The following is a 24,533-nucleotide window of genomic DNA, read 5'->3' as shown; positions in this document are numbered from 1 at the left end:
CATCAAGTTTTATTGTGTCCTGAGGATTTTGATTAGCACATTAAGGTCACCAGAGTGATGAGCAAACAGTCTTTTAATTTTCCAGGTCATTGTGGAAATCCTAATTTACTCTAACTTTGCTTCAGTGAAATGTGTTTTCTAGCATTTAAAAATAAAACTTACAGATGTATTTGACATTAATTATGTAGAAAGAGAACACAGAGCTGACTCATTTATAGGCATTAAGTTCCAATACACCTGATATTACATCTAGTTACAAATATATGTTCCATGTCCTAGATATTTGCCATAATGGCATAAAATGAACATTAAAAAATGCATTCTAGCATAGAGATTTCCAAGGATTGCTTAGGATCCTATATTTAAATAACCAAATTTAGATGGAAATCTCAACCCAAACCTTCAGGGGATAGACGTGTGCTTACCACGCTTCACATCTGCCCCCTTATTTATGGAAAGATACATCCCTGAAAGCCTGTGCAGTGTCAGGGACCATCTGTCTTACTCACAGACATTCGCAAGGCCAGTAGAACTGCAAATGGCAGAAGACAGATGTATTTACACCTTCATGTTCTATACCTTGAAGCAGCACTGGGAGGAAATAAGGCCTATTTTGGCAACAGCTGTTGCTCAGCCCAACTGTGGTACACGCTGATGAAGGCGAAAGATGTGCTAGGAATCATTTGGTTTAATAGCTGCTCATTCAAACAAAACCCGTTTCTTCCAGTCTAAGACGAGAGGATTGGAAGGGCCTCCATATTGTTTTTATCATGTGTAAATCAGCATAGTTCTCATCTATTAAAAGTGAAAGTGGGTGCCAAGGGATTGCTCCTTGTTTTCAAGTGTGAATTTTTTGTAGTAGGGACTTTCAAAGCAATAGCTCATAGATGTTTGACTGAATTAATGGATCAAATAAGTGATGAAGGGTTTTTTTAAAGGCTTCCTATGTAAAAATTTACTAAGTAGACAGTTTTTCATCAATATGCATAATTTTGCATACATTAAATCTAAAATTATTGACACATACATCATTTTGTGGGCACAAGCGGGGAACAGGATATTTCAAAAAGTGGTCAGAGAGATTTCCCTGGTAGTCCTGTGGCTAAGACTCCACGTTCCCAGTCAGGGGCCCAGGTTGAATCCCTGGTCAGGGAACTAGATCCCACATGCTGCAACCAAGAGTTCACAAGCCACAACTGAAGATCCTGCGTTCTGCAGCTGAGATCGAAGATCTCAGATGCCTCAACTAAGACCCGGCATAGCCAAATAAATAAACAAATAAAACTTTTTTTAAAGTGGTCTTAGTAATTTCATGGGAATAAAAAATATAGAAATTGGGAATGAAGTTACTTCCTTGCCCTTCACTGGCTGACATGTTTAGTGAAGTAACCTGATACTATTTGTTGTGTTTCACTGGTTTTCTTAAATTGAGCAGCTTCCTGTTACTTTCGCTCTCCACCATGTTTGTATGTATTCCTTTTTTTGTGAACAGTTTGAGCTAGGTATTAGGAACCTTAGGCTTGACTCTGGAGAAGTAGGCTAGGGAATATAGTGAAGGAATATCATCTTAGGAGTCTGAAGCTCCATCTTCTTATCTTGGTTCTGCCATTTCCAGTGTGCCTACATGAATTTCGCCATCCGAGGTATATTTGTATGTATGGATTATAACCTGTCAGCCTTACAGTGTATGAGTTTCCAACAGGTGTTCTATTATGTGCTTTCTAAGCCTCATTCATTGCTGTTCCCTAGGCCAGTGCTTCACAGGAGCTCCATTTAGGAAACATAGATGATTGTTCTTCTTTAGAAATGGAAGCATTTAATAGCATTTATTTGATTATCTCGAGTTGAAATTTGTAGACCAAATCTGCCATCAGAGTTTGCTAAGTGAATAACTGACATTGGCATATAGTCCTTGAGGAAGGTTTGTTCCTCTTTCTAATTCACTTTGGTCTGCCTTGGCTTATTTAGACACCTTGACCTAAGCCTTAAATCTTATAGGTGAAGTTTGAAGAATTAAATGGGAAAGATTTGGAAAAAGACACCCCTCCACCCCCCACCCAGTTACAGTGGTTGTTGTTTTTCAGTCACTAAGTTGTGTCCCACACAAAAAGAATGATGGTCAACTCTGTAACCCAATGGACTGCAACACCCCAGGCTCCCCTGTCCTTCACTATCTCCCAGAGTTTGCTCAGACTTGTATCCTTTGAGTTGGTGATGCTGTCTAACCATCTGATTCTCTGCCGCCCTCTTCTCCTGTTGCATTCAGTTTCTCCCAGCATTAGGGTCTGGCTCTTTGCATCAGGTGGCCAAAGTAATGGAACTTCAGCATCAGTATCAGTCCTTGCAGTGAACATTCAGGGTTGATTTCCTTTAGGATTGACTGGTTTGATCTCCTTGTAGTCCAAATGGTAATCCTCCACTTCCTAGTCCTGTCTTATCTATGTATTATTTCTTGATAACTAAGCTATAAATGTTTCATTCCAGATATAAAATAACTAGCAATGTGTATTTTCATTAGGATGGATATGTTTACATGTGCAATATACATGCGCAGTTTGAGTTTCCAGTTTTTGTACTAAGTCAGTAGAGTACTTAAGTCTTTCCGTACTTTGTTCCCTTTTCCCATAAATCTGTGAATTTTGGGGAGTGGGAGTGGGGAGGAGATTAAGTCTCCTGTATAATGTATTACAAGTCAGCAAGCGTTATTTTCTATGGAAATTTGGAAATCTGTGTGTGCTATTCTAGTCTCTCTTCTGCCACATCTGGTGGAAATTGAACAAGAGAGTTTTTTCTGATGAAAATCTTGAGCTTGTAATTTAAATTTGCATGTTGAATATATCTCAGATTAGAAAATTCACCTGGATATTTCAGCTTGAATTTGCCTTCAGAACAATAATTTGAGAGCCAGTAGTGCCATAGGTCTCTTTAGTAGTTAAATTAATGAAAAATTTAGAGTAATACTTGAAAATGATATGAGGACTAACTTGTTTGTATGCACATGGGGAATGTGAGTCCATCAAAGTTACTGTTTAACACGAGGGGGTGTAGAGTGTAGCACAGTCATTGGGGTTCCTGGAATGTGGTGTTAGACTATATGGCTTTTCTTTACTATCTTACAGATAATGTTGTATAGCCCTTTCTCTGTTCAGTATGTTTAATATTTATATGGGCTCATTCTTATGTCTGTTAAGTGACAGTGCTTGCATTCTCATAGGACATGATTAGTTGGAAAGTGGAACTTTCAGAATTTTTTGTTTGTTTTTAATTGGAGAATAATTGCTTTACAGTGTTGTGTTTCTGTTGTACAACAGTGTCAATCAAGTATAAGTATACATATATGTGGGGATATATCTATCTGTCTGTCTCCCCTCTCTCCCGAGTCTCCCTTCCACTCCCCGCATCCCACCCGTCTAGGTCATCACAGAGCACAGAGCACCAACCTAAGCTCCCTGTCTTGTGTAGCAAATCCCCACTAGCTGCCTCTTTTACACATGGTAGTGTATATGTCACTGCTTCTCCCTCAGTTCATCCCACCCTCTCCTTTCTTCGCTGTTTTTTAGGTGCCAACTATATTTAACTCTGAAGATGGTGAAATCTAATTATTATTACTGCCTTTTAGCAGCAGAGTCAGGTTATAAAGGGTTTTACCATGTTCAAATAAAATCTGATTTTATTTTCCTCTTAACATTTGAACAGTCTTTTTATTAGTCTTATTTTTAGCTAGGAAGACCAAAGCTTATGTGGTACTGTGTGGCCTTTAAAAAAATGAATCAGAGTTTAAAGAGTTGCATAGTATTAATGATTTGAAATGGGACCTCCCAGGTAGCACTAGTGGTAAAGAAATCCACCTGCCAATCCAGGAGACATAAAAGACATGGGTTCGATCCCTGGGTTGGGAAGATCCCTTGAAGGAGGGCACAGCAACCCACTCCAGTATTCTTGCCTGGAGACTCCCATGGACACAGGAGCCTGGCGGGCTACAGTCCATAGGGTCGAAAACAGTTGGACACAATTGAGGCGACTTAGCATGCGGGCCCACAGTGATTTGATGTGTAGCACAATTATTTCTTGTCTTCTGAGAATCTCCAGAAGAAACACTTTGAGAACCAGTGGCAATGACACTTAATGCAGGACTAGTATTTCTGATTTTTAGTCTCTTGGCTAACCCTGATGTTTTCCAATCAGAATTCAGCTTCAGAAGGACATAATCATGACTAAGTGGATAGTTTTATATGGCAGGATTGCTCAACCTGCTGAAACTTAATAGTGTTTGGAAATATACACATTCTTAACACCTGAATATGATAATTGGAGTTGCATTTATTAATACAGACCATTTTAATTCAGCATACACTCTGACTCACGTGCTGTTTTCCTCCTTTAAACCACCCCTTGTAAAACTACAGCTGCAGGATTTTGGAGTGGAAAGCCATAGGTGAAGACAGCTGGATCATGGACTTGGCCTTTGTGACTTTTTATTTTCATTCTTTCACTACTGAGAAAAGATGAGGCGGGCACATTTCAAAAGAACAGCTGACACTCCCCATACCAAATCAGTGACTACATCAGCCACTCTAATTCTTCGGTGTTTATGGGTCTTCTTTTCCATGTATGTGGCGGAGATCCAGTTTGTAGGAGCGGCTAAGAAGTGGGTGAGTATGGACTGGGACCATGCCAGGAAGGAGTCCTCACCTGTTTCCCCGTCCCCTGTCTTCTCCTTGAGCTAGGCCAGTCTCTAGGTTCTTCTTTGGCCAAAGAAGGATGACTTTTAATGCATACAACTGAATTAGACTGTGAACAGTGAGAGCCATGTTGTCTTCAGGCTTGACCATGCTGCTGGTCAGTGCGTGCCTGTTCACTGCAGTTTCTAGAGACTGAGAGTTAACAGTGCATTTGGGGATTGTGAAGTCGTGGAAATCTTGTTGGTAACATGCTGCTATTGCCTGGGAAGGAGAATCTAGCAGATTAAAAAAAAAGTGTTTAATTTGTTCGGCTAATATGTTACTTTTTATACATAAGGAAATTGAAACTTGGAAAAAGGTATTTACTGGTTCTGTAGGTGGGACAATCAGCTGGTCTTTTGAACTGTAGAAAGTTAAAGTTTTGTTTCGTTTTTGTTTGTTGGGTTTTGGGGGTCACTCAGAAGCCATTTAAGGCATAAAGGACTAAGATAAAACTTGCAGATTATTTGTGATGAATCAGCTTTATTCTGATTTTTTTTAATACTTTTTATTTTATATTGGAGTATAGCTGATTAACAATGTTGTGATAGTTTCAGGTGGACAGCAAAAGTACTTAGCCATACATATACTTGTATCTGTTTTTCCCCAAACTCCTCTCCTGTCCAGGCTGCCTCTTAACATTGAGCAGGCATAGTTAGGGAGTTTGGGATGGACATGTATACACTGTTACATTTAAAATGGATAATCCAGTTCCAATGGGAACCCTGTATTCTGATATTTGGAATGAGGTGGGAGACTTATCCAGCTTCTGTGCAATCTATGGGAAAGAGCAACTCATGCCCAGACATTCCAGATCACAAAAGCTTCTGTCAGAATAGTTTGGACTGTTTGATTAATTCAGGTGTCTGCCTAAGGAAGAAAATGTAAAGAAGTTGGGTAGTACGTGTCAACAATAACTTCTTCATTTAGGCAGTATCTTAGGGGCTTCCCTCATAGCTCAGTTGGTAAAGAATCCACCTGCAATGCAGGAGACCCCGGTTCGATTCCTGGATCGGGAAGTTCACTGGAAAAGCGATAGGCTACCCACTCCAATATTCTTGGGCCTCCCTTGTGGCTCAGCTGGTAAAGAATCTGCCTGCAATGTGGGAGACCTGGGTTCGATCTCTGAGTTGGGAAGATCCCCTGGAGAAGGGAAAGGCTACCCACTCCAGTATTCTGGCCTGGAGAGTTCCATGGACCAAGTCCGAGGGACGACTGAGCAACTTTCACTTTCACTTGTGGGCATGTGGAAATGTTTTGAACCTTCCATTTTCTGATCATTATTTCATGGTATCACAGTGCCATTGAAAGATTGGTATCTTCACATGGTCACAGTTATTTAAATTGGTGTTGGTCAAAGTGCAGGATGAGTTCCAGTAACATTTTGTTTCTGATGTAATCAGTGAATCATGACATCAAGGGACGGGGGAATCATGGCTAACTTTTTTTTTCATTAATGAAATAGAATATAATAAAATGTAATCTTGCTCCTTGTTCTTCAAACTTAACAGCCTTATATTATCTAGGTCTACAGAACATTGAAATGGAAATAGTAAAATTGATTACAAACAAAACCCCTCACATTCATTAAATTATTTCAGTTTGTTTTGTTCAAGTACACGTGAGCTTATACTTTAGTACATTTATTCCTCAGTGTCTGAGGGGGATCAGTTCCCACCCCGTACTGAAATCTGTGGATGGTCAAGTTCCTTATATGAAACGGCCTAGTATTTGCATAACCTACACACATCTATGCATATACTTTAAGTCTTTTCTAAATTGTAAATAGTTGCTGGTGCATAGCAAGTTTTACCTTTTGGAACTTACTGGAATTTTTTTTTCTGAATATTTTTGATCTATGGTTGGTTGTGGGTATGGGCCCTCTGGATATGGAGGGCCAACTGCGTATTTCCATGGGTCACAGTCAAAACAATTTTGGAATGCATTGTTTTAGATGTGAGTGATGAAATCGTATCTCTGGTTGTGGTCTTCTCTTATATCAAGAGATTTCCTTGCTTTGCATTTGAATCATCTCTAAAGTTTTCTCTTATCTCTGTCTTCCCCACTCACAGTTTCTTCTAATATTAATAGTCTCTTGCTTTTTTGTTCTCTTCTTCATATCTTCTGTGCTTCAGTCCTCAGAACTGTACTCGGTGTTGTGCGTCCACTTCACTGGGAGATTGATGCTAATTAGCATGAGTTTTCTTTTTTAATGTTCTTGGCACCAAAGTTGAAGAAGAGAATTACCAAGTTATGCAGTGCTCTTTCTTTCTCAGTTTGTTATGTCTTCCTTCCAAATGTTAGATGCAACAACAGTATTCTGTTCTGGATATAATTAAATCAGTCTTCTCTCTGTGCAAGTATGCATAGCATGTCTTAAATGCTATGAACAGAATATTAAGAAGAAATATGTGTAACATGGAAGTCTGCCTTTGTATCCCCAGCTATATTTAAAACAAGCAATTGTGGCTTTAGTTTCCTGTATTCCAACCTAGCCCGGTATAGGCCAGATAGAGGAAGCTAACCTCTTCTGTCATTATTAAGAGAAATGCTGATTTCCTGGAATGTGACCCTAAAATGGAAGTAAATCATACCACAGACTTGTATTCAGTGTTAGTTCCTTTGACCAGCAGCATGCAGTACAGCTTACTGTAATGAAGCAGCTTAGAAAATACGTACTTTCTGTGGCTCTGAGACAACTGGTGAACAGCAACAGTGCTTATCAAATTTTTATCGAGTCCTCTTGCACTGGTGTTAAACATTTCGTGTCGCACAACCACACGTGTTGCTACTGGTTCCACTCTTTTCTCCATCCAGTTATTCCATTTAACTTGTACTTTGTTTTAAAGGGCCTCTGAAGTAAATTTTATTTTACCTTAGGAACCCTACAGGGGTGCTCCAGAAAAGGGGGAGAAACAGAGCATTTTGAAATCTGTAACCTTATGAAAATGAAGGGACTTGTTACTACACATCCTTCTGTTCAGTGGTTATATCAGACTTGTTAGTATTGACAGCAGAATTGCAAACGATTACTAATTTTTTTAGCTATTTTATCCATACTCTTTAACAGTATGATCAACATGTATTTGTTAATATTAAATGAATTTTCCTCTAATATTTTTGTGCCTTTTCCCCCCTTTTCCATGAAGGCCTTATCTGTTTGGAGCGGGGTGTTTTTCCATAAAAGCTCCATGGTGAGTCTCAGTTCAGTCCCGCATGCCTAATTCCTTTGCTGTTCTCTCCGAAAGTGACTCTGTTTTGTACTTTGTTTTCAGTTGCATGGCCTGATCACAGATAGATGCACCGAATTACTGAGTCATTGGTAGATGTTGGTATTTAAGCTTGAAAAGAGCAGTTTTCTTGGTTTCATTTCATTTTTTGAAAATTCACATTAAAAAATCATAGAATAATATTTAAAAAAAAAAAGAAAGGAGAAGAATTCTCTCATAATAATGCTGGTATATAAAAATGGCCAACACCCACATTTAAAGCTTTTAGTAGTATAGTGATAGAAGATAGAAACTCCCTACATTGACATGCTGAACTTCTGAAGACATGATTTATTTTGAAATATAAATATGTTTAAGTTATACTAAAAATACCCTATAAATTTTTACTGCATTTTATTTGGTACCAAAGGAAAAAGAGTCAGTTCTGTTTTGAATAGTCTAGGTAGTTAAGGAGCTACATGGGGAAATTTGGGTTTTATGTACAAACTCCTAAATTCCTAAATAACTTATTATTTTGAGTTATTAGCACCTACCCACTATAACTTGTTTACATTATTATAAGAGTGCATAAAATATAACTTTGTCAGCCTTAGCATGATGATCATAGAAAAGAAACGGTATATTTCATACTTTTATGTAAAGATGTGCAGTAGAATGTATTTAGAGCTTGGTGTAATATGTTTAACAAAGTAGTTAAGAGTCAGAGCTCCAGAATCAGACTGTCTAGGTCTTAAATTCCAGGTCACACACTTACTACCTATATGATCTTGGGCAGTTTTCTAAAGCCTGTCTCTATCTTGGTTTTCTTATCTCTATTAGAGTTACCAGTAGTACCTACCTTATAGGTTCATTATGAGGATTAAATGAACCAATGTATAAATTACTTAGAACAGTGCCTGGCACATAATAAGAGCTCAGTAAATGTTACCTGCCATGCTATGGTTTCTTTTCTGGTTTAAGGGGGAAATTCCATTTTTGAGAAGAAGCTTCTTTAAGTTAGATCATGTTTTTGTTGTTTTGTTTTGGTTCTAGGAGTGAGTGAGCCGATGAGACATTTTGGTTAATTTATATCAGTTTTATAAATTTAGTCAGAATACATGTATGTGAAATTCTCATAACTGCTTCTGAGACTTGTTTATACTATCTTACGGTCCTAGGGAAAAGTCTTACAGTCTTTTTTCCTCTGGGACAAAAAGAAATAATTTGACACAAACTAATTTCAGTGTTCATACGCTAATAGGAACATCTGAAAATTTCATTATTGCATTAGAGTAGGGTGATAAATCATCGTAAAGATTTCCTCCTTAAAATGCAGTATCAAAATCAGTACACAGATTGTGAAACTGTGATAAGCAAATTCAGGGTATACATGAGTAAAAACTCCCTGAAAGTCAATCTTCATTCTTTGTGTTAACTAGATTTTCTCCCAAAAACAAATAAGATATATGGATCTTACTGAGGAGCTTGTAGCAAACAGTGGAATTTTAAATGCTAGATTCAACATATGACAAGATTTCTTTGTAGACTCAATTTAGAATTAAATTCCATCTCAGGATAAATTTCTCATTTTAAGTACAAAGAAAAGAGTTTTAGTATGTTAATAAAGTTTGAAGTTTTAGCATAGATGTAAAGATGGAATGACAAATGTTGTATGTGAAATAAGAAAAGCCCATGCCTTCAACAGCTTATGTGCTCCTCAAATTTAAGCAAAAGCACTTGTCAACCAGAAATGATTTGAGGTTGAAACAAGATTAAAAGAGCCAGATTAAAGAAAGGGATATATGAAATATAGTAGACTTTTAAATCATTGCCTGTCTTTTAGAAGACTGCTTTGTGGTTTGTTTGATGCCATCGTTAGCTAGCAAGAAACTCATTTTTAGTCACTTGTACTAGCCTAAAAGATCCTCCTTTAAAATACGTCTCTTTACTGGTGGTGCATGTTTTTCCCATTAAGATCTTAATGAAACCTCAATTTAAGGCAGCAAAATGAATATAAATTTGACAACTTCTTCCATGTTGTTTATAAAAAGCTTCTTTGTTTTAAGAGTTTTTATTATTTTTCCATGTTTAGCATTCAACCTGAGAATGTTTTTATTTACTGTTTTGGAATAAATATTATGTTAAATAAAATTATTTCTTTATTTCATCAAGTTTTTAGGACTTTCAGTATAGGGTAGGATTTGTATTTTGGAAGAATATGAAACTTTTATAGTTCCTCTTAAAATGTTATATAAATTTCTTACAAATTTTTTATTATTTTTCAGTTGAAACATTTATATTTAGCTGAGATTTTGCTTTTGATTGATCACAATTTCTGCTAATTTCTCCATTCTTTGATAAACTGTTTTAATTGTTTAAATGCATGCGGCTTCAGATGAGTCAGTTTATAATAATTTCTTTTCCTTTGACAACCAAATAAACTTGTTGGAAAGTTAACTATGCAGACCAACTTCAACACTTTCGCCATTTTATACATTCTGAAGATTATGTATTTTCTAGGATTTTGGAATTTAAATGATGGTATAAATGATGTAAAAGAATCACACACATGATACACTTTTTAAATGCAGAAAATTTAAGAGAAATACAGTGAAATTTTAAAAATGAATGTTGCTTTCAATATTACAAATAAGTAACAAGTTGTTATGGAGTTCCTAATCTGCATCTAGTAAACTTTCCTAGTTTTTTTAATTTCTTAGTGAAAGAAAAAATATATGCACAACAGTGTAGACAAAAGGTAGTTCATTTGAATATATCTTTATAGTATATAAGGTTAATTTTAAAGAGGAGTTAAAAATTACGTATCAAATTATATTTAGTTTTAATTAGTGCCAAATTTTCAATCTGTTTATAAATAGTTAATTTCAACTAATCTAGTTATTCTGACAGTATTGAAAAAATATAAATTCATTTTCAGAAGAAAAGATTTATATGGAGAGGAGAATCTCATATGCCGAGTTCAAAGAAAATCTCTTAGATCTTTAAAAAGAATTTGTGATAGAATACTTTTAGATACCTGGTTAGTATCTTTTTAAAAAATGCAGTACTTTCATTTTCCTTCTTAGTTTTTATTTTCGAACATAAAGCTGAGAATGAGGGAAACTTCTAAACTCCTTTTGAACGCCTAATCACAGTGAGGAATACAAAGAAAAGCTTTTTCTCTTTAACACAAGGTATAATACCACTTGTAATTCTTATATAAATATTGCCTAAGATTTGAACTGAAGTATTGACTGTACCCTTGTGATTCAGGGAATGAAAGAAACGGTGCTTCTATCTCAGCTTATCCCTTTTCCATGCTTGTGTTCTAAACAAGGCCCCAGACCTCATAGTCGCTTTTCATGCCATCCACAGATTCACCACTTATACCCTATTTTATAGAACATAGAAAATTATCCAGATGCACATAATTTTGCTATAATTTTAAAGCCTGTATCATTAGAGTCTTGCTTTTTTTTTTTTTTTGGTCTGTCTGTGGTTAGAGTGTGGAGAAAAAAACCAGCAGAGAAATTTAATATGTTTATCTGACTGAATTACATAATGCAGAAGGAGCCAATGGGTAACTTCCATAGTCTTTGTAAATATTTTTAAAGATGTCATCATGTTAATGTCCCTAGAACATCTGATGGCATTAAAAATGATTCTCATCCTATGGTTAGATGGTTAGGTCTCCCAGAAGAAATGATGAAATATTAAAATCCTGAGTTTCAATTTAGCACCTTATTTGTTGTTGTTTTTTTAATCATATATTTATATTAGTTTTGATTATGTTGTCTCTTGTATTAAGTTTTGTAAATGTGATGTTTTTTGATATGGCGAAGGTTGAATTCATTCTGTAGTCCGTTATGTTTTGCTCACAAGTGAAGGCAAATTTTTCTTTAGTTTTTGACCTTGGCATTATTTATGGCACAGGAGAATATAGTGCAGGAGTCATTAATGGATAGGAGTCCACCAGCTCTATCAGGATGTTTTGTATTCATTTGTAATGATAACACAATTGAATTTTTGGACCCCCGTATACACATTTTTTTTTTCTATCAACTACTAATTGAGTAAATTAGTTAAACAGTGAGAGGCATTTGTTTTAAACTTGCAAATGTCTTATAATAGAATTTTTTAAGTCTCTTTCAGAAGATAAAGGGAGATAGATATTGAGAAGAAAGAAAAGAAGGCTAATATTGGAGTGCTTTTCTAAAATGGTTGGAACACCAATCTATAAATAAGCATGAGTTACAAGGCTAGCACTTTTCTCTTTTATTCTTTTCACATATATATCATTTTTCAATATTTTATCTTTCTGCCAACAAAAGGTGATTTTGCAGTAGAAATATTCTGGGTCATGGGGAAAAGTTCAATTCTGCTTCCACCCAATATTCCACCTGGTCTTGGTCTTTTAAAATTTCAGGATAAATGGGAAATTGAATCAATATTAAATTTTCTTCCTTTGGATATTTCATATAGAGATTACTTTATTAATAATAATATTTTCTTTAGATTATGTGTCTTTTCTATTTTTCAGAAAATCTTGTGCACATATACTGCACATATTTAAAATTTCTATTTTGCTTAAATACCATAATCATTCCAAAGGTAGATTGATGATAGAACTAACTTGTTATGACTATGTTCACCAAATATGCTAAGTACCCAATACATTGCCTTGTGTCATGCAGGAGGTGGCAAGTTATTTTCAGGGATAAAAACTTTTAATATTAAACACAAACTTTTACTAATGTGATTTATGAAGGTCCTATCAGAAGAATAAGAAGAAATGATGAAATATAAGAATAAAAATGATAATTTTTTCATAATTTTAAGAATTTTTTAACATAAGGTACTTATTCTCTGCAGGAAATAATGAGTTTATGTAAAATGATACTATATTGATGCATTTTAGTCATGTGTTCAGAAATTGAGTTATGTATAACATTAAAGAAGTCTGAGACTTCAGCTTTTGACATTGAATAATTAGACTGTAAGCCAGTAAACATACAAAATATATATTTGCTTGACTAAAGACTAAATTGATTATTATATTACAAAGGTAGCCAACTGGCCCAGTAGCAACTTTAAAAATCTATTTAGGATACATAGCTTAGATGCACCGTAGACTCTCTTAAGAAGTGGCATGCTACTTGTTTTCTGTCTTGTTGCCTCAGTTCAGTTCAGTTCAGTTGCTCAGTCGTGTCCAATTCTTTGTGACCCCATGGACTGCAGCATGCCAGGCCTCCTTGTCCATCACCAACTCCCGGAGTTTACTCAAACTCAGGTATCCATTGAGTCGGTGATGCCATCCAACCATCTCATCCTCTGTCATCCCGTTCTCCTCCCGCCTTCAATCTTTCCCAGCATCAGGGTCTTTTCAAATGAGTCAGTTTTTCATATCAGGTTGCCAAAGTATAGGAGTGTCAGCTTCAGTCTTGTTGCTTACCACATGATTTAAACAAGAAAAACAAAAACAACTCAGGAATTTGCAAAGAACTTTGAATTTGTATATTTTGTACTGTCATTGCTGCTTGATGGTGATTCTAGTAAAAAATAAGTCATACAGATGAAGCACCTTTCAAAAAAATTCTGGAATTTTTTTTTCCGCCTCTCTTCTCAGCCTTCCAGCCTCCAGAAACTAACCAATGGAAGTTAAAAGATGCTATTAATAGTTACAGGAACTTACAGCTCCCTGATAGCAGTTCAGTAACAGAAACAAGGGCTCAGTGGTAAAGAATCCACCTGCCAGTGCAGGAGACAGAGGAGACGTGGGTTTGATCCCTGGGTCAGGAAGATCCCCTGGAGGAGGAAATGGCAACCCACCCCAGTATTCTTGCTGGGAAAATCCAAGTCCATGGGGTTGCAAAGAATCGGACGTGACTGAGCACACACACAATGGAAATAAAGACTACGAAGGAACCTTACAAATAGCTGAGAAAAGAAGAGAAGCGAAAGGCAGAGGTGAAAGGGAAAGAAATACCGAACTGAATGTAGAATTCCAGAGAATAGCAAGGAGAGACAAGAAAGCCTTCTTAAGTGAACAATGCAAAGAAATAGAGGAAAATAATAGAATGGGAAAGACTAGAGATTGCTTCAGGAAAATTGAAGATACCAAAGGAACATTTCAGGCAAAGATGAGCACAATAAAAAACAGAAACAGTAAGACCTAACAGAAGCAGAAGAGATGGCAGGGAGGGATACACAGAAGAACTATACAAAAAAGATCTTAACCACCTGAACAAAGCTGGTGGAGATGATGGAATTCCCGCTGAGCTATTTAAAATCCTAAAAGATGTTGCTTTTAAAGTGCTACAATCAACATAACCAGCAAATTTTGAAAACTCAGCAATGGTCACAGGTCTGGAAGAAGGTCAGTTTTCATTCCAGTCCCAAAGAAGGCCAATGCCAAAGAATGTTCAAACTACCATACAATTGTGCTCATTTCACATGCTAGCAAGGTAATGCCCAGAATCTTTCAAGCCAGGCTTCTATAGTATGTGAGCCAAGAACTTCCAGATGTGTAAACTGGATTTAGGAAAAGCAGAGGAACCAGAGATCAAATTGCGAACATCCATTGGATTATAGAAAAAGCAAGAGAGTTCCAGAGAAACATCTACTTCTTCATTGACTGCATGAAAGCCTTTGAATGTGTGGATCACAACAAACTGTGGAAAATTCTTAAAGAGTTGGGAATACCAAACCACCTTACCTGCCTCCTGAAAGGCCTGTATGCAGGTCAAGAAGCAACAGTTAGAACTGGACATGGAACAACGGGCTGGTTCAAAATTGGAAAAGTACATCCAGGCTGTATACTGTCACCTTGCTTATTTAACTTATATGCACATTAAGTACATCATGCAAAATGCCAGGCTGGGTAAATCACAAACTGGAATCAAGATTGCCGGGAGAAATATCAACAACCTTTGATATGCAGATGATACTACCTGATGGCAGAAAGTGAAGAGGAACTAAAGCACCAAGGAGCTCAAGTGCTTCTTGATGAGGGTGAAAGAGGAGAGTGAAAAATTTGGCTTAAAACTCAGCTTCCAAAAAACTAAGAGCATTCAATCCCGTCAATTCATGGCAAATAGATGGGAAAAAGTGGAAGCAGTGACAGATTTTATTTTTGGGGGCTCCAAAATCAATGCAGGTGGTGACTGCAGCCATGAAATTAAAAGATACTTGCTCCTTGGAGGAAAAGCTATGACAAACCTAGGCAGCATATTAAAAAGCAGAGGCATCACTTTTCTGACACAGGTCCATGTAGTTAAAGTTATGGTTTTTCCAGTAATCATGTACGGATATGAGAGTTAGACCATAAAGAAGGCTGGGCACCGAAGAATTGATGCTTTCAAATTGTGGTGCTGGAGGAGACTCTTGATTGTCCCTTGGATTGCAGGGAGATCAGACCAGTCAGTCATAAAGGAAATCAACCCTGAGTACTCATTGGAAGGACTGATGCTGAAGCTGAAGCTCCAGTATCTTGGCTACCTGATGTGAAGAGCCAACTCGTTGGAAAAGATCCTATGCTGGGAAAGATTGAAGGCTAAAGGAGAAGAGGGTGGCAGACCATGAGGTGGTTATATAGTATCACCAACTCAGTGGACATGAATTTGAGCAAACTCCAGGAGACAGTGAAGGACAGAGAAGCCTGGTGTGCTGCAGTCCATGGGATTGCAGAGTTGGACATGACTGAGTGACTGAACAACAACAGCAACATTGCAGCTGTGGCAAATGCAGCAGAGATATGAAATTGTTGGTAGAAACATTCGTTTAATCACAGACTCTTGACACACACACGACGCTATTATTCTGTGCCCTGTCAGTGGAAGTCTTCAGTGTTTGAGGCATGGATGTGACTTTTATGGGTAATAACTTGGAGTGTTTAGAAAATGTTAATGTTGGAAAGAAGAGGCCTTGTCGTATATGACAAGGTGCATCGTATGGATTTTGTCAAAGGCAGACACTGAAAGGACCAAGCAGAGTGGCTTCTGATCCAGACATTTTGTTTTCCCTACCAGGAAGACATCAAAACAGAGGGCTCAGGAAATCAGATACGTGAGACTATTTCAGGTGTCATAACACCTGGAAAGTGAGATTACCGAACTGAAGTCTGATCTTTTAAAAACTTAAGACTGTGTGCTAAATAGGAGATAGTTAGCATTAAGAACTGAGGTATGGGAAGGCACTGCCCTGAGTGCTTTCTGCACGTTACAAAATCAATGGTTCTTAAACCTGAGTGGTTGCCAGAATCTCCTGGAAGATTTGTTAAAACAGATTGTCAGGGTGGGGCATGGCTTGAAGATTATTTGCATGTCTAAGAACTTCTCAGTGCCAGGGTCCACACTTTGAGAACACATGTAATATGGTAATCCTTAAAATAACACTACGAGGTAGGCATTATGATCTTTCTGTTTTATATATTAGTTGTGTGAGCTCTGAGAGGTTAACAAGCGAAATTCACACAGGTGCTTTTGCACCTGGGATTCAGAGTCATGTTTTTACCTGACCCCCAAAACCCAGTCTTTCTCCAGCTAACCTTACTTCATTAAAAGACAAAGAGATAAAGGATAATGAGCAAAGGAAAGTAGAAATAATGTCATTTGACATTGGAGACTGTCTAGCAGAGTTTATAAGGTCCCTGGTGAAACTGCTAAGGAACTTTGGGGGCAGACTTTGACATAGAGAAGAGATACAGGATTGAAAGAAGACAATAGGTTGTTATCAGAAGTTGATTGTACTAGAAGCTGGAAGCTGATTTGGGGAAAGCAAAGAGGAAAGCTTGTGCTTTTTTATGGTAGTTACGTGAAGTAGCAGAAGTTACTTATTGTATTCTTAAACATTAGAAGAGATAGAACAAAAATAGACCTGTCATTTTCACAAATCCACAAAGAAAACGTAAGAAATAGGAAGATCAGTGATTATAATTGCATTAGATCGTTAGATCTCCTCTCCAGACATTGTCTAACCATACATCGCATGTGGCTGCGAGCTTTGTCAGGGTTCCATTCTGTATCATCTGTGTTTTCATACATGCTGTCTCCATTCAACTGCATTGTCAGTCTCACGTTTTATATTTAATATGAAATGATAAGCTGTCCTATTGTTATGAGAGGTTTATGCTGGTTTTATTGTTCCACTTTGAAATATCCAGGGAAATATTATCCACTTCAAATAAGTTGACTTGGATTTTGGCAGCATATTCTTCAGAAAGAAGTCAATCCTTCTTGGTCTTAGAAGCTGCTATTCTGATAATACCTTGAAACTTTCAACTAGTTTTGCTGCTGATCACAGTTCTACTTAAGGCAAAACGCATGTCTACATGTGGCAGAATTTTAAGGGAAATATGTCATTATCCTGAGGACTGTGATTTCAACTTGGTAATTTTTTTTCTATCATTTTATCTTTTAAGCAAAGTTAAACCGCCTCCACAAATTTCACCAAGCAAATCAATGGGCGGAGAATTTTGTGTGGCAGCAACGTTTGGGACATCCCGATCGTGGTTTGCAAATAATGCAGGTCTGAAAAGAGAAAAAGGTATGTGTTTTTACTGAAGTTAAACTTACCATATGTAATTTGTGTTTATTGAAGAAAACTCATAGCAGTTCTCTTTGAATAAGCTTCAGCCCAATAACAGAATTTTCCCCCCACTCAGTTAGCATTGTCTTTCCTCAACTGCTCAAGTCTCATCAACAGAAAAGGCTGTCCTCTCACTATAAATGTGAAATAAATTGCCCACTGAGTGTTTTTGTTTTGCTGGTGACAGTATACAGGTGCTGTCAAAGTTGTCAGTCCCATATCATTATATGTATCTTTTACATTCTTCTCAAATGATATTTTCATGCCATTGTCTATGAACTGTGGAGAGGAAAAATGCTGTTATCCCTATTTTAGAGATGAAGAATTTGAGTTTAGTGAGTTTAAGTAATTTAGCTGAAAATGCTAGTTAGTTGGCAGTGGTATCAGTTTGAATCCAGGTTTTCTGATACATCTCTAAGAATAATCAACAACAGCTCTGCCATGTTATAAATTAAGATATACAGGCTCCACTCAGAAATAAGAATCTTTTATGGTAACCAGTGTCCCTTTGAACTTATATAGTATTGTTTATTTAAATCCCTTCTTTGACCACCAGAATCAGCTTACAGAAATACTGTATATGATCCCTTATTGTTCTTACGTAGAAAAGAGTGCCTACTTTCCTGGGCCAAGTGTTTTATTTTGAATGTTAAAAATTTCCTCTTATTATTGTGATTCTATTGAAGTAGGTCAGAAACTGAACTGTTAGCGAAGCCCTCTTCTGATGAGTTCCACAGGCTGTATTGTTCTTGGCAAAACGGCTCTCCTTGACGCTTAATACTGGCAGTCAGACATCAGCTCTTTCCCTCGTTATCGCCTTTCAGTGGCCCTTTCCTCGGAAATAGGATCCCAGGCACAGCAGCTCTTGACCTAAGTGGGAGAGGATACTGTGGAGTAGGCAAGCCTTCCATTCTCTTATCCCATCTTTATTTTTTTTGTTACCCCCTTTGCTTTAATGATGCTATCGAAATGACTTTTTGTTACTAGTTAAAACCCTCTGTGAAGCTCCGTTTCAAATGCTTCTCCCTTCTGTTCTAATTACCCTTTTAACTTGCTGCTCTTTGTGTCCCACTGACTGGTCGTTAGCCATGTTCTCCAATCAGCTGTAACTGAGTCCTTTGGCAAAGAGATAAGGTGACCCGCCCAGCACTCATGAGGGATTTTATGTGCTCCTAGGTTTACTGTAAAACCCAAGATAGAGGACTAAACCTGTCTTGGTAATGAGGACATGTGTACTTGTTATAAAGTCATTTGATTAGATCCATATTCAGCACCTGACATCAAAGCATGCCTGCTCTTCACTTACTGTGGGGGCCAGTGAGCCCACTGAAAGGAATGAAGGAAGAAGGCTTGGGGGAGGAGGATTTGCTCCTGTTTTTCATTTGTTTGTTTGTTTTAATCCAGAAATTTAAAGGAGAAACTTTTCTGAGAGGGAGTGTGTGAGAAGTTAGGCTGATTTAGGCAGACACAGTCTCTCATGCAGTTGAGTTGGTACCTCTGATATAACTAAATCTTAGTCCTCACGGGGTTCCTTTTCTGTCCGTCCTTCCCTCTCTCACCTGGTATTCATTTTGCGTGTTGTGGGACAAATTACTACACTGTAGGCAAATGCAAAAGATTGTATAATACTGTTTCAGCATACTAGAATTTTGAATGTATTTGTGTCATTCTTGAAATAAATTGCGTGAAGATTTAAAAGTATTTTGATAGCAAAGACCTTTTCATGTTCACTGTTGTTGTGCTCAGCCATTAAGTCACGTCTGACTCTGTGCGACCCCGTGGACTGGAGCCCACCAGGCTCCTCTGTCCATGGGGTTTGCCAGGCAAGAATACTGGAGTGGGTTGCCATGTCCACCTCCAGGGGATCTTCCCGACCCAGGTATCGAACCTGTATCTCCTGCGTCTCTCGCATTGCAGACGTATTCTTTGCCTACTGAGCCATTGAAGAAGCCCTTCATATTTATTAGCATCTACTTATAAGAATAACCTTTAGACAAGGAGCGGGCACCGTGTGAAAAAGCTTCTGCCTTCTTATTTTCGCAGCCAGCCTCAGGAACAGATTGAAGGGTCAGTAACTTGTAAAAGTGAAGCTCTTCTCCTTTTGTGCCATTTTCACATATCCAGCATCTGTTTTTCTGTTTGTAGATCAGTCCAAACAAGTTGTAGTTGAATCCCTCTACATTATTAGCTGCTATGGGACCTTAGTGGAGCACGTGATGGAGCCACGACCACTAAGCACCGCCCCCAAGATCAGTGATGACACCCCACTGGAAATGATGACATCTCCTCGAGCCAGCTGGACTCTGGTTAGGTAGTATCTCTTTTTGTTTTTTATTTTAAAAACTCAACTTTGTTGAAGTATAAAATATTAAAAGTGTACAATTTGATAAGGTTTGATATATGTATACAGCTGTGAAACATCACCATGATTAACATTATAAATACATTGTTGTTTAGTTGCGAAGTCGTGTCCGACTCTTTGCGATCCCATGGATGGTAGCCCCTCCAGGCTTCTCTGTCCATGGGATTTCCCAGGCAAGAATACTGGAGTGGGTTGCCATTTCCTTCTCTAGGGCATCTTCCCAACTCAGGGATCAAACCTGTGACTCCCATATCTTCTGCATTGCAAGCGGATTCTTTTACCCCTATGCCATCTGTGAAGCCCCACATTATGAACATATTCTCACCTCAGATATTTTCTTATGCCTCTTTGTAATCTTTCCTCTTGCCCCTCTTCATTCCTATTTCACCCACTGAGCCCTAGGCAACCACTGGTCTGCTCTCTGTCATTGTAGGTCAGTTTATTAATTTCTAGAATTTTATATAAATAGAATCAGAGTGGATACTCTTTTTGTCTTCTTTCTCCCAGCAAAATTATTTTGATTTATCCCTCTTATTGTCTAGTCAAAGCTATGATTTTTGTAGTAGTCATGTATGGATGTGAGAGTTGGATCATAAGGAAGGCTGAGCGCCAAAGAATTGATGCTTTTGAACTGTGGTGTTGGAGAAGACTCTTGAGAGTCCCTTGGATTACAAGGAGATCAAACTAGTCAATCGTAAAGAAAATCAACCCTGAATATTCACTGGGAAGACTAATGCTGAAGCTGAAGCTTCATTACTTTGGCTGTCTGATGCAAAGAATTGACTCATTGGAAAAGACCCTGATTGGTGGGAAAGATGGACGGCAAGAGAAGAAGGGAGTGGTTGAGGATGAGATGGTTGGATGGCATCATGGACTCAATGGACATGAGTTTGAGCAAACTCCGGGACATAGTGAAGGACAGGATAGCCTGGTGTGCTGCAGTCCGTGGGATTGCAAAGAGTTGGATGCAACTGAACAACAAATGCCTCTTGTTGCAGTTTTTGATAATTCATTCCTTTTTTAATTGAGATATAATTTATATTTAATGCATATAATATAATCAGTCACTTAACATGAATTTTCACTAGGTTGTGCACCCATCACCACAGTCAGTTTTTTGAGGGTGGTGGGGTCTTCGTTGCAGCATGAGGGCTTCTCTTGTTGTGGTGCATGGGCTTGGTTGCCCTGCAGCATGTTGGAGTTTAGTTCCCGAACCAGGGATCGAACCCACATCCCCTGCATTGGAAGATGGATTCTTAACCGCTGGACTACCACAATCAGTTTTCATCACCCTCCAAAGACACCCCGTATCTGTTAGCAGTCACTCCTCTCCAACCATTCTCCTTCAACCCTTCAGCCCTAGGCAATACCAGTTTACCTCGTGTCTTTGGATTTGCCTACTCTGGACATTTATGTAAATGGAATCATACAAAATGTGACCTATTGCGTCTGACTTCCTTCGCTTAGTGCAGTGTTTTTAATGCCCAGCAATGTTAAGAATGTAGCAGAACTTCATTTCTTTTTTATGGCCAAGTGACTTATATGGATGTACCACATTTTGTTTATCCATTCATCAGTTGATGGACATTGCCACTGTTTAGCTGTCAAGAATTATGCTCCAAAGAATATTAGCCAAGTAAATAAATATTAAAATAATAATAATAAATAAAGTGATTTCCCAAGATAAAATGGCTCATCACTGTAAAAATGCGTATTAAAATCAGAGTCCTCCTTGAAAGTACATAGTCATTAGAACTTTTATAATCTAGTGTAAAGAGGGAGAAATAAGATCTAGGACAAAACCCATTCAATATAATGTATACTGGTACAGGAGAGACAGAGAAAATTGGTCCTGATGTGTGTGGAAGTATTAGTTGCTCAGTTGTGTCCGGCTCAGAGACCCCATGAACTGTAGCCTCTCTGTCTATGGGATTTCCCAGCAAGAATACTAGGGTGGGTTGCCATTGCCTGCTCCAGGGGATCTTCCCGACCCAGGGATCGAACCTGTGTTTCCTGTGATACAGGCAGATTCTTTACTGTCTGAGCTATCAGGGAAGCTATGTATGGAAGGAAACAGACAAAAAAGGATATGAAAATGATCTCTCTCTCTTTGACATTTAAAAATATTCTTGTATTGATTTTTGGCAGCTCCAGCACTCTTTCCTACTACTTGACTGCACTGGATTGATCTGATCAATATCTTATGTGTCAAGCTATTTAGGAGTGGGCAGATCTAATTAAAATTAGTACACCATCATTGAAATAAGTGGCTTATTTTGGAACTCAAGATAATCAGGTCTTCAATAAGTCAACCATTAACTGTGTTTTTTTAACCATTATTTTCTGCTTTATTTTAAAATGCAAATATATTCTAAGAATAGAGGGTGCTAACAATTGTCAGAAACACTAACAACTGTCAGAAATTAGGTAAAAATTAGTTGTGACATTTGAGTTTCACACTTCCTCTCTATTCAGTGTTTTGAATGTCTTGTCTATTATGTTGGAGGGTCATCTGCTATTAAACTAATATTGACTCTATGTAATTTGTATGACTCACTGCCACCTTTTTATTCTTCCTAAGCAGATGGCTTTGTGTTTCAGGTTTCAGCACTCCAACAAGTTCATTTTAATGATTAAAAGATAGTGTGAATTTATATCAGTGTCTATAAGTGGTGACAGTGATAATGATTTATATTCCATCTATTAAGCCTGAATATTAATAATCTTCTGTTATTTCCTTAGAACTCCTCAGTGGAATGAATTGCAGCCACCATTTAATGCAAACCACCCTCTGCTCCTCGCTGCAGACGCAGTACAGTATTACCAGTTCCTGCTTGCTGGCTGTGAGTAGTTCTTGATTTTTTCCTTCCAGACACTATTTTGAGCTTTCATCTTAAAATGCGGACTTTTAATGTAAGCATACATATTACCAGTGGTACATAGGCCAGAGGCCATAAACAATCTGATGGAGGCAAGGAAGATATTTTAATACGATACATCATAAGCTTTAGCACACATTAATTGTGGCTCTGGATGTTCATGTTCCCTGGTCATGACATATACCCTTACTTTTATATATAAATTGATAGAGAATATCTGGTGGGTATTCCCCAAATTTTTTAAAAAAAATAAAGATTCTAGGATATAATAAAAATTGGAATCTATTTCTGACATAAAAAGAAGTTACACACTTTTTGCTGTGGAAATTGTTATTAGCAGGCTTTTTGCTTTGTAGGATTGTTTTGCAACATTGAAGTAGTGATTGCAGCTCCATAAGGATTTTGTTTACTTTTGATCTGGGTTCTTTTTTTACTTAAGGAAAAAAAAGTATACGTTGAACTAGAAACAGCCTTCTTTGTAGGTGAGACCGGAAAAGATAATTTAATATTTATTATCCAGCTTACGGTCATAGAATTAAAAATTCTTTACAATTATAATGCAATTCTGTAGAATTCACTGAATCCTTAATTTAAATAGATGGCTCTGAGTACTGTATGCTTTTAGGAAATTTTCTGTAAATCAACACTGACATGTTTTTAATGGAGTTTTATTCTATCAGACTTATTTTCTTGCCTGGTTGCATTATACAGTATGAAGTAAAAAATTTGTAAAACAATTTTATGTTTATAATGTGTCATATGTTATACTGGAAACAGAGGAAGTGTACTGACTTTGCAGTAAAGTTATGAAGCTCCGTAATTGTAACGAATAATTGGTGGTTTCATTTCTCTTATATAATTGAATTCACTGATTCTTCCAGCATGTATTTATTGAATGACGTCTCTGTGTCAGGAACTCATGGTTTAAATGAGAGTAGTATGTTGCTTCTGTCCTCAGTGAATTCAGTAGCTAATTCAGGAGACAGATGTTTTATCAAAACATAGAAGAAAGTGAGACAGGTCATCAGTGAAGGGTTATACATGGAATTGTGAAGGCAATGGCTTAAGTTGCTAAATTGTTTACAGAGGGATAGTAAGTGGTTTTCTGGTTTAAGAAGCAGAGTATATAAAAGTTCGTAGGTTCTAGGTTATCTCAGCATATATTTAACTCTATCATATGACTTGGAAAAAAACATATATTGATATGTCAATGTTTATAGGAACATTTTCCCATACCTCTCTACAGAGGTAAAAATAGTTAATTGTTGAATTAAGTATAGTTGACTATTTCGGCGTTAATACCAGTTTTCTTTGTTTAGTTATTTTTGAATATACTTTCTATTTATTTTTGGCTGCACTGGGTCTGCATTGCTGCAGGTGGGCTTTCCCTAGCTGAGCTGAGCAGGGGCTACCCTCTCATAGCCGTATGCAGGTTTCTCATTGCACTGGCTTCTCTTGTGGCAGAGAATGGGCTCTCGGGCACACTAGTGCTCTAGTAGTTGTTTCACATGGGCTTAGTTGCTCTGTGGCATAAGGGCTCTTCCCAGACCAGGGATTGAACTCATGTTCCCTTCATTGGCAGGCAGATTCTTTACCATTGGACCCCCAGGAAAGTCCTCTTTAGTTATTTTGACAAGTCTGTTACATTAGACAAACAGTAGCAAGTTCCAAACATGTAGAAAAAGATACAGGCAAAGTTTCAAAAAAAAAAATAATGCAGCTATCTCTATTCCTTGACTTATTTGTTCCAGTGAGTTAAGCTAACTTTATTTTAACA

At 37.5% G+C, this 24,533-nt stretch overlaps 1 protein-coding gene across 8 annotated transcripts in view; it reads left to right on the top strand.

The window, feature by feature from the left end:
* The window catches only part of BCAS3 (BCAS3 microtubule associated cell migration factor), a 586,221-nt gene that overhangs the window by 247,334 nt on the left and 314,354 nt on the right, over positions 1-24,533 (top strand). For 6 of the 8 annotated variants that reach the window (XM_052658882.1, XM_052658879.1, XM_052658883.1 and 3 more), the window contains exons 17-20: positions 7,871-7,915; positions 17,349-17,473; positions 19,661-19,826; positions 22,620-22,720. In XM_052658882.1, coding sequence (XP_052514842.1) covers positions 7,871-7,915; positions 17,349-17,473; positions 19,661-19,826; positions 22,620-22,720 — 437 coding nt within the window. The remainder of the gene's footprint in view (positions 1-7,870; positions 7,916-17,348; positions 17,474-19,660; positions 19,827-22,619; positions 22,721-24,533) is intronic. The other 2 variants (XM_052658881.1, XM_052658884.1) reach the window with 1 other exon arrangement.

Source organism: Budorcas taxicolor, chromosome 19, assembly GCF_023091745.1.
Source record: "Budorcas taxicolor isolate Tak-1 chromosome 19, Takin1.1, whole genome shotgun sequence".
NCBI lineage: Eukaryota > Metazoa > Chordata > Mammalia > Artiodactyla > Bovidae > Budorcas > Budorcas taxicolor.
This window is presented reverse-complemented; position numbering and strand designations above follow the sequence as displayed.